Source organism: Sceloporus undulatus, chromosome 3, assembly GCF_019175285.1.
Source record: "Sceloporus undulatus isolate JIND9_A2432 ecotype Alabama chromosome 3, SceUnd_v1.1, whole genome shotgun sequence".
Taxonomy (NCBI): Eukaryota; Metazoa; Chordata; class Lepidosauria; order Squamata; family Phrynosomatidae; genus Sceloporus; species Sceloporus undulatus.
The window spans coordinates 170,787,945-170,798,941 of record NC_056524.1 but is presented as its reverse complement, the minus strand read 5'-3'; the positions used below and the strand labels follow the sequence as shown (position 1 = coordinate 170,798,941).

General features: G+C 41.4%; 1 protein-coding gene across 8 annotated transcripts in view; it reads left to right on the top strand.

Moving 5' to 3' along the window:
• CDH23 (cadherin related 23) overlaps positions 1 to 10,997 on the top strand; it is a 568,554-nt gene that overhangs the window by 350,997 nt on the left and 206,560 nt on the right. For all 8 annotated transcript variants that reach the window (XR_006102875.1, XR_006102876.1, XM_042457557.1 and 5 more), the window contains exons 14-15: positions 5,747 to 5,811; positions 9,302 to 9,539. Coding sequence is in view for 6 of the 8 variants with exons in the window: in XM_042457557.1 (XP_042313491.1) it covers positions 5,747 to 5,811; positions 9,302 to 9,539 (303 nt within the window). In the remaining 2 variants the exon portion in view is untranslated. The remainder of the gene's footprint in view (positions 1 to 5,746; positions 5,812 to 9,301; positions 9,540 to 10,997) is intronic.

Here is a 10,997-nt window from a genome sequence, read left to right as displayed (position 1 = left end):
GATGTTTCCCCAAGTCCAGGGGCGGCACTCCCGGGGCGGTGCGCAGATGCGCACCTCCAAAACCACCGGGAGGAGGCCGCCCGGCAAAGGGGGTGCAGTCCAGCGACGTCAGCGGCGGCGGCAGCGTCTGGTGTGGAGGCAAAGGGGGCGTGTCGAGAGGGTCCGGTTGCCCGGCTTTATCCCCGCCGCTCTCACCTGGCGGGGCTCCTCCCAACTTCCCCCCAGATGGTCCTTAAAGGGCCTGCCCACCTAAACTGGCCGCCAAACGCCAAGGCCAGACTGTCCCGGTCTCAAAGGGGATGTTTCCCCAAGTCCAGGGGCGGCACTCCCGGGGCGGTGCGCAGATGCGCACCTCCAAAACCACCGGGAGGAGGCCGCCCGGCGAAGGGGGTGCAGTCCAGCGACGTCAGCGGCGGCGGCAGCGTCCGGTGTGGAGGCAAAGGGGGCGTGTCTGTTTATGTGAAATATGGAGAATTCAGATGGCGACTTCTGGCTCTGTTGTATTTCAAAGCTATCATTTTGTTTAGTGTGGTATTAATACAATGTGTAAAGGCTGCCCAAAAATCTGGCGTCTTTCCCCTCTTCTCTTACAAAATAGCTTGATCTCCAGGGTCTGTTTGGCAGAAGGGCCATCTGGATACCTATAGTCAGATGAACCAGTCACATTTGTTTGCAGCAGAGTCAGAGAGCTATCTGCCAAAGGAAAGTATAGGTTTGAATATGAGGAGGTAGCTATCTTGCATGACCAGCTCGTTAGCCTTCTCCCTAATGAGGTGGAACACATTTTGTCCCAGAGTACAAGGAACCCTTTCCCAGAGCCATATTTTGAGCCAATGAAAATCTAAGTCTGTATTTTGTGAGGCCATACTGTGACAATAACCCACCCAAGAGGAAATTGCAACTCTCTTAGCCTCCAGCTGGCAGGGCAGGGTAAACACCTGGAAGGTCTGCCGCATGGGGTTGAATGGCTGCAAATTGATAGGTACATTGTGTCCTGCTAGGCAACCCCTGCCAGACCAAGCAGCAGTATCACTGAACAGGAAGAGCATTACATTAAGAGAGGAGAGAGGGAAAGAGATGAAATGTAGGATTGCTAGTGAAGAAGAGTGCAATCAAACTTTTACCAAGATCTTTTACCAAGTCCATATATTCTTAATTGATTGTACAGAATGCTTAAATATCAAAGACACGAGATGACCCTGACATACAACATTTTCTTAAATACTTTGTCAATGACTTTTAAAAACCTTTCTCACTTGGCCTGTTAAAATTCTCCCTTGAATCTCAAATTCTGCAGCCTTCAGGTTAACTAGTTGCTCTGTACAAGTAGTCCAGTTTGAAGAGACTTATGCAAAAGTCTTAGCTGAAGGGACCACAAGAACCACTTTTCCATAACACATGGATATCAGCAGTTTCTCTTCACTGAAATAGAATTTAAAAATAGGGAAGTTTTTCAATTGTTATCTATCTGTGGTCTGCTTCCCCAATTAAGAATGGATTTTATCAATAATGCAGATATTGTGTTACTGTCAAGTGGATAGTCCCACCTCTCCAACTGAAAGTCTAACTATGAGGAAAGACTCCTGGTAATTTTGATCATCAGTAATGTTGTGTGTGTGTGTGTGTGTGAGAGAGAGAGAGAGAGAGAGAATGTGCATGTGCGATACAAAAGTGTCCTTAATAAGATTTTGCTTTGCTGATAAGTCAATATCAAATTGTTAAGGTTTAATTTTTGAACAGATGGGTGAACAACAGCACATAATACATAACTAGAAGTGATGCAAAAATCTCATTACCTAAACTGAAAGAATAATCAAGAGGTAGCTGGGTTCTCTGCTGTTGGTTTGCTGTATTTTCTCCTTTATCTGCTGCTGCTCTCCTCATCCATTGTTGCATGTTTCCAGTTACCACTACTAGTAGTTATCTAAGACCTAGAAAACTTTTAACCATTTATGGGCTCTCCAAAAATAGGCAAGGGCACAGATACATCAAGAGAGGTTTTATTCTATGTCATTCTTAAAGCCTTTTGATGTTTGGCTTGAAATGCATTCTGACATTGTTTTTACACACATCCATCAACCTCCAACAAGCTCAGGCAGAAATCAATTTAGAAAATAAGTTTAAAACATGATAGTTTAGGAATTTATTCCATATTTCTCATTTTAAAATACAAATTCGTCACCTTCACCTTTGCTGCCATTCATGCATATTTTATATACTGATTAGAGCCAAGATTTTAAAACACCCACAAATCTTGCTTTGCTCACCAGTTATGACACTATAAGCTTTACACCTTTTCCTTGGAAGGTTGATGTTATCCTTTGACATGTCCAGTTTGAAAAGATTTGCAGGGACAACATTGTGAAGATGAAAGTCTTAAGATTCCACCTGGCATGTGAAGAATACATCCTGTCTACTTTCTTTTGCTTTTGCATTTAAATGACTGGGTAACAGAGTCACCAAAACATCCAACCATCCTAAATCCTTATGGTGGCTGGGGCAAGTGTCATTTGACTATATCCAAAGAACAAGCAGCATGATAATGGCTGGAGTCCTGTTGGTGACAAATGTAATCTACTTATTATTATTTTTTAGGCTGTTTCATAAAGTAGTCACCTCCTCTTTGCACATCCAGTGCACCTGACGTCTTTAACACTGGAGCATATCCCCACAGTCAGTTTGTGGCCAGGAGTAATGTGATACCTAGACAGCTTCCAGCTGCTATTCTAAATCTAGGACATCTCCAGATTATTCACACAAGCTAGAAAAATGACTGAGAGCCCACCTTACCCCAATTTGACTGTGGAGACATGTTGAAGAGGTCAGTTGCTCTGGAGCAGAAAGTGAAGAGGGCAGAAGTACACCAGCAGACCTTGGCTGGCAATGTATTTGTGTGTGAACATGACTCTGTGTGTGTGCACGCGTGTGTGCACATAGCATGAGAAATTTCAGTCTCTCGAAACAAATTTTGATTTCTTGGTGTCCCAATCTGGCTTTTTGGAGTTCTCTAGCAGTTTCCAAGATTTTGTTCAATTTTTTTCCTCATTCTAAGAAACTGAAATGCTTCTGTTGTGAATCATTTGCTGGCAGTAAGATCTTTGAGCTAAAATATGCTGACATATTTGGTCCCAACCTTTTCTTCACTAAAATGTACCCCCTAAGAATTTATCCGAAAGTGAATTTTGTTCCCTGGACTGAAGTATGTAGCCCACCCTTCTACTATAATATTCAACAATTCATACTATCTTTGGGGTTCAGTTTTTGGCCAGCACAGTGACTTGCAGTGCAGAAAAGAAGTTAGGAAAATGATCAAAGTAGAACAGTGGCAACATCCGCTATCAAACAGGGTTTGGGGAAGGTATTGAAGAAAAAGTGTGATTTTGTACTTTTTCATCAGAGACCCTTGTCAGAAGGTACTTCTCTTCTCTTGAAGACAAAGATACTTCTGATTTATGAAATAAAGGAGATAGTTTTTTTATGGTGTTACTCCAAGAGCATTAGCTATAACAATTGTAAATTCGAGTACCTCCTGAACAAAACATATTTTTTTCCAAACTTCTTTTGAGATTCATTGACTCTTTCTTGGGTTGATTGTCTAAACTTTAGGCTAAATGAATTAGAGGTTTGGGAGGCTATGTGAATCTATCAGTTTATCTTATAGTTCAGAACAGCCAATACACAGAATTCTAAGGTATGAGTTTACAGAAGGAAGAAATGTGCAAATCCAGCCTCCTAACATATATGAGTGTCATGGACAGATGAGAAGAGGGTCAAGGGATGCATGTAGTATGTACCAGGATGTTTAAAACCTCCCCTCTCTGTGTTGTTTGGAGATATGAAGATATCTCTAGTTCCTACAGAAGCCCTAAACCCCAAATAGGAGTCTTGATACTTGGTTTAACACACAAAAAATGGTGATTCTTTGTGACATTGGAATGGCACTGAAGATGGTTTTGACCCTAGGTATATGAAACAGTTCTTCTGTCTAAATCAGAAATCCCTGGCTTTTGCCATTTTCCTTTCAACTTCAATCCATGAAAATGTCACAGTTCTTATATTCTTGTGGAAAAACCAAAGAATATGGATAGCGACAGCAATAGCAGCTTCATTTATATACCGCTTCATCCCGCACCAAGCCATCTCTAAGCAGTTTACAAGGTGTAAGCTAATTGCCCCCAACAAGCTGGGTACTCATTTTAGTGACCTACAGAAGGATGCAAGGGTGAGTCGACCCTGAGCCCCTGGCTGGTATTGAACTCACAACCTTGCTGTTTGTGAGTGAGTGGCTGCAGTACTGGCATTTAATCAGTGTGTCCGCACTGAAACTATTAAACTATGAAACCTAAATGACGCGTAGCATGGCACTTTGGAGTTATTTTTAGAACATTTTAAAAACATATTAATTAATATAAATTCATTTACATATGGCAGTTTGCTTGAAGCCTGAAAGACTGTTCCGTCTTCAGTCAAAAGGTTGTGAACTTCCCTAGGCTCCATCCCCTCACAATGATGATCCTTCTCTTAAGGGATTATTGGGAGGAGGATTACATGGGGTGAAGCTAGGGATGCCGGGTGTCCATATTTTACTCAGATATGTTGCAATGTGTGCAAATCGGTGTAATGTTGCTTGAAAGCTTAGGCATACCCAGCTAAAGGCTATTCCAATCATCCAATCACAAGTACTTTTGCCAGTCTAAAGTAAAGTTCTTTTATGTTTGTATGTGGAATTTTATGTTCCTTCTGATTTACAGCATAAAGTTAAAATTCAGCACCTAGACCTTCATTGTTGTTTGCCTTCACTTTTGCAGTATGCTGTGGTATATTTTTCATGCCAGTAATTCCTAATTCCCTGTGTGCAGAGAACACAAGTGACTGTATATTTTTATGTAAGGATTTCGACAGGTGTGATTTTTGTGGAGGGAATAATTGAGGGGTGCTGAACAGAAATAGATGGAACAAAGAAATTTGGTAACAAACATGCAATGCAGACTGATTTTCCTCATGAAAAAGGTAACCTAACATCTGTATTCAGTTTGATATGATTCTGATGGAAGGCATTGAACTCAGTGCCCAATGTGATGGACTTGGGACTAGGAATTTAATGAAAATGCAAATTGAAATTCTGGCATTTTAAGCGAGTCCAAGTGTCCCAACCAGGGCCTTACATTAAAAGATTAGGCTAGAAGTGATGCATATAGGTGGCAACTGAATTTTGTGAAAGTCTTTCAGGATAAATGTATGGAGAATCCACGAAGTCAAATTTAAATTTTATGAGCTGAGGAATAAGAGATTCTAACGTAACGTCTTGATATTAAGAACACACACAAACACATACAATCACACACACATATACACACAAGGAAAAAGAAAGGCACCTAAAGTTTTTTCCACATATGAATTAATGTCGACCAAAGGAAGTACCATTAGAAGTAAGGAATTCAGTAAGTGTCTTCTTTTCAGCTGCTTCTTGTTGGAAACTATACTATCTCCTTTCCACACAGTATTAACTAAAATTAGGAATGAAAAATTAAACCAAAAAATGCTACAAATAGAATGAATGATTCTGCTCTCCTTCTGTTCAATTTTGCATTGATACTCTTGCATGTTTTCCTGGCAAACTGTAATATACTGTAAAAAGTCAGGATTTGCTTTTGAAATTTAATTCATTGCTCATAAAATACTGCATTTACTATTACAGCCTTTCTCTCCTCTTTTCCTTTTCTTTCTTTCTTTCTTTTTTTTTTAGGCAACAGACAATGATGTGGGTTCTTACGGGAAAGTCAACTATTATTTCAGTGATGATCCTGACAGGTAAGTTCTGTACTGACAGGACTGATTCACTTTATTCTGCTGTGGTTTTTACTCCCATTGTTAACAATGTGCATTTTCTTAATTTATACTAGTGAAACGTGTACATAATCCTTACTCTGTTGGGATTTTCCTTTTGCGTCATCCTATGCAAAGTGGAAATCCTGGTCTTGAACTAGGTTGGCTTGGCTTCATAGAGTCCGTTGCCCTAAGTCAGAGCCTGTTGAGGTATGCTTTGCTACCAGACAGTTAAAACAGAACATAATGTTCAACTAGGCCAGGGGTGGGTACAGTGGCATCCCCATCCCTGCTGTCACCCAGTGCAGGGGGGCTGCCACGGGAGCAAGGAGGCTGCCAGGGGGGTGGCCAAAAGGGTCACTTGGCTCTCTCATTTCCCGTGGCAGTGCCAGCCTCCTCATGAGGAGACTGGCACCAACTCTCCCCACTGTCATTCCCTTCTCCTTTTGTGCCATATCTTTTGAGATTGTAAACCTAAGGGCAGGGAACTGTCTAATTAACAATCTGTAAGCTGCTCTGAGAGCCTTTGTGGCTGAAGAGCAGGGTATAAATACAATAAATAAATAAATGCAGCAAAGTTGGGGGGGGCACCCTTGGCCCCCTCCTTTGCAGCTGTGATGCCAGCCTCCTCATGAGGAGACTAGTGCTGCTACAGGGAAGCCAGGAGGGCCCAATTGGGTGTCACCCGTATTCTGAGGTGTCACCTGGTAGAGTCTGAACCCCTCATATCTCCCATTGATGCCACTGGGTGGGCAATTATGGAGGGCTACAGCGCCATATTAGCCTTCCAGCTCACATCTGCTCCAACCAAAGACAATCATATTTCAGCCCCAAAATATTCTCTATGGGACATGGGGAGATTTTCACATTGCAGTGGGAACAATTTAAGCCCAAAAGAGGCCTTCTTACACAAAAGGAAGAGAAAGGAGTCATTTTCTATTCACTTCTTTTTTCAGAAAAGACTTCTCCTGGACTTAAATTTGCCCAGAAGGTGCAAAATGTAGTGGAAATGTGCCCCACAACCCCTAGAGGACATTTTGAGGATTTGGGGGGATTTAAAAAAAAATGCATGGTTAGAAATGCTCTCCACACCTACTAGAGTGCATCTGGGGCATTGTGAAGCAAAACAACTTTTTGCTAGGAAAAGAGAGAATTTTGACCATGGGAGGGTCACAAAAATGGCTGTGTGGAACTGGCTGCAGGCTGCACTTTGCCCACCCCTAATCTAGGCAACCAAGTTACCTTATAACTCCTTTTGTGGTGTAGCTGCAACTGCTTTTACTTAATTTTGCAGGTATGTGCTTAGCTTTGTTTTGAACCACAGGCCAGTTTCTTACAGCAATCGAGAGGCGACCGGGGGGGGGGGGGGGTGGGTGAGGGAGAAGAGACTTAGGTAACTATTTCACTTTGTTATGAATAACAAGAACATAAAGAGGATTTTGAAAAGAAGATAATGGTAGCTAACTACCATTTGGAGGGAGCCAGTGTGGTCTAATGATTTGAGTATTGGGCTAGGATTCTGGAAGACCAAGTTGAAATCCCTGCTCAGCCATCAAAATTGCTGGGTGACCCACAGCAATGTATACTCTCTCAGCCTAAGAACAAGGCAATGGCAATCTTCCTCTGAATTATCCAGGCCAAGAAAACTGGTTGGAGCCCTATGGAATTTGAAAACCAAACTTATCACAATGTGAAAGGAGTTATGCAAAATTCCTGTAAGTTGGCCTAGGGATCCTACTGCATATGCATCAGATTCTCCACATGATGTAGCTCCTGTGTGCCTAAAGCCCTTCCTGGCTCATCTACATGGTGCATTTGGCTGCCAGATCACAGGCCCTGGCCCCGAGTCTCCAATTTTCATAGGTCATCTCCAGGTGGGAGACAAGGGTGCAGATTCTCTAGTTTTACAGTGTTCATCTCCAGACAAGAGGAAAGGATTTTGTGCAAATATCCAGCTTAGCTAGCAAAGCAACAGCTTGCAACAAATTGTAAGGCTTAACAGCTTGTTGTTGCAATAGACTTTCAATAGGATCTATTTATTTTCTTAGCTTCCTCCTTCCTTCCCAGTCACTGTTATGCCAGGTTTCATCCTCTGCTCTGCATCCAACATCTGCCCAGAAGCAAACAGACTAGATTAAAGATTACTTATCCCATCTCCTTTAGTAGATTAAAAAAATACCCTCATTTCACTTTCAGTTTTCTGTCATAACTTCCAAACAGGAAAATAAAGTATGTGTATATATACTTTTACATGACAAACTGTAAGCAACTGTTGGTGGTAATATGCACAACACTTAATGACATCACCAGGGTCTGTCTATAGATTTTAGGTTTTGGACCATAAACCTCAGAGCCTGGACCAATTCTGAACTGAGAACCCTAATGATGAAGATTACTTCCTTCCAACATGGCTCCATGTCCCCAGCTATTCAAAGGGTTGATGGTTCAGTCTTCACTTCTGGTCAGTTCCCATTTTGGAGGAAAAAACCTGCCAAAGGCCCAAAGTAGCTGGAAGAAGGCAAAAAGCATGGCTCAGTGGTGGGGGACATGGAGCAGGTGGCCCACTGAGATCAAAGTATTATTATTCCTGAACCTTAAGTAGGCTGCTCAATCTTGATATAGTTTATAAGATTTCAATCCTGCAAATAGGGACTGTATTGTTTTTATTTATTGGTTCTGTATAAACTATTATGAGAACCCTTTTGGTTGAAGAGCAAGGTGAAAATTGCTTAAAAATAAATATGCTATGATGTAGCAACATCTCAGCAAAATTCCTATTCATTTTAATGGAAGCAAGATTATTATTATTATTATTATTATTATTATTATTATTATTATTAACCTTTATTTATAAAGTGCTGTAAATTTACACAGCGCTGTACATACAATCTTTTTAAATGGACGGTTCCCTGCCCTCAGGCTTACTATCTAAAAAAGACACGACACAAAGGGAGTGGTGGTGGGGAAGGGGCCTTTCTAGTAGGATAATACATATAAAATACATAGCAATATAGGAAATGATTCAATGAAACATTGAAGATTAGGATTTTCTTTTTAACTGCTAAACAGTAAACATTGTCCTGTATTCAAATGAACTTATAATTTGACTCAAAACTCACCACCTCCTCAGTACTGGTTTCTGCCATTAGGTAGCAGTGAATGACTGACTTAGATGACAGGTGCTGGGATTTGGGGACTGAACCGATTTGGTGACTGAACTGGTCTGCTGCCCTCAGGTGTGGTGGGGGATGCTGTTACATTGCCTCTAGAAATAAGAATCAGTAGGGACCCCAGTCAGCTTCTGTGTGTTAAATGGGGAGAGAATACCATCTTGCCCTTTGTCCCAGACAGCAAAATGTGTTGGATCAATCTTGTTCCCTATCCAGCTACTTTTCTCCAGAAGATTATATGTGCAGACTTTATATTGGTAAGTTTTTTCCAAATAGTATGTGTGTTTTTGTTTTCTTTTCTCTAGATTCTCATTAGACAAGGACACAGGCATAATCACATTGATTGGTCGGCTGGACTTCGAGACAACACAACGCTATACAGTGACTGTCATTGCCAGAGATGGGGGCGGGGAAGAAACAACAGGGAGAGTCAGGATTAACGTCCTGGATGTCAACGACAACATCCCCACTTTCCAGAAGGATTCCTATTTGGGGGCTCTGCGGGAAAATGAGCCTTCAGTTACTCAGGTTGTCCGTGTGAGGGTAAGAAACTGACATTTAGAAACTCCTGAAGTATGTGCATAGATTCAAAGAGAGAGGGAAGAATAAATGTAAATGAAAAGCGACTTGTGGCATGGCCAATTTATTTGCTGCTGGAAACTTTGTTATAGCTCAGATGGAATGGTATCTTGTGGGAAATGAATTTTGGGAAATGATATTTTTAAGAAAAACCCACAGTTTCAAAACATTTTGAAGTGATGGCATGCTACTAGAGCCCAAATCAGTCATGCATGATATATAGTTGTGTTTCTCAGCCTTCAAGCCATCCAGCTCTCCAAAACTCCAATTAATATGAAAAACAGTCAGGGATTCTGGGTTTTGAGGTTCAGAACATCCAAAGGGAGCAATGCTGAGAACCACTGGTCCACTGTAATGGTGTGCATAATTTTTGTGTAGTTCTATTTTCACGGCAAAAATTGTTATTGTAGAAAATAGTAAGAAAAAGGGCATAACACTTTCACTGTACCTTCCATTCTTCACACACATTCATAATCACGATTCAGTTGATCAGCTCACTTGGAGGAGGGGAGAAAGAGCACATCCTCACTGGCAAGCAGTTACTTTGTGCTGCCTTTTACTGGATGCATGTTCAGAGCTTGGAAAAATTAATTTTTATGACAGCTCCCAGATTCCTTCTTTCAAAACTGACACTGTGCATCCTGGCTAGTGAATGATGGGATTTCTGGCTGGATATTTCTGGGGGTTTGTAGTGGTGGTCCAAAAAAGGAGTTTTTCCATGCCTGATACATATCTCAATGTATGTCATTCAAAACAGAGGCAGTGCAGTGAAGCAACATCAGCAGTTAGAGGCACATTCAATTTAGAATACAAAGCATATTCTCAATTATTTTTCCTCGGCTCAAAAAAGTATGTTTCCCATCAGTTCAAAAATCTCACCAGGAAGAATAATGGACCATTTAAGTGTCTTCTGAGTATGTGTGTTGACACATAGTAGGCCACCTCCAGATCATCTTCAGATAAAAGCAGATGCCACTTGCTATCCATGTGTAAAACTGGTCAAGAACACATGAAGCAGGTCTATGTATGGTCTCATGAGAGAAGGGCCCCTTGCAAGATCTCCAGACTTTTGAAATATCTTAAATCTCATAGGAATCCCCAAACCCAGGAAAACTTCATGATTGTAAGACAGTTGTCATGAGATTAAGGAGAGCAGGAAGAATTTGGAGAGCAGGAAAAACAAGTGCCAACTGCACTTGCAACAGATGGACACCTCCCCACACAACATTTGTTATGTAATGTAACCCCATTTTGCTACACACCAAATGTTCAGGGATTAGTCTGATGTCTGCTTTTCCTACTCATGAGAGTATTCCTGCTTTATGGATATTTCCCCATAGAAGCCCTCTGTAACACTTCAATACTTTCAAATAAAGTGGACCCTTGTTATATGCTGGGGTTTGGTTCCAAGATCCCCTGTGG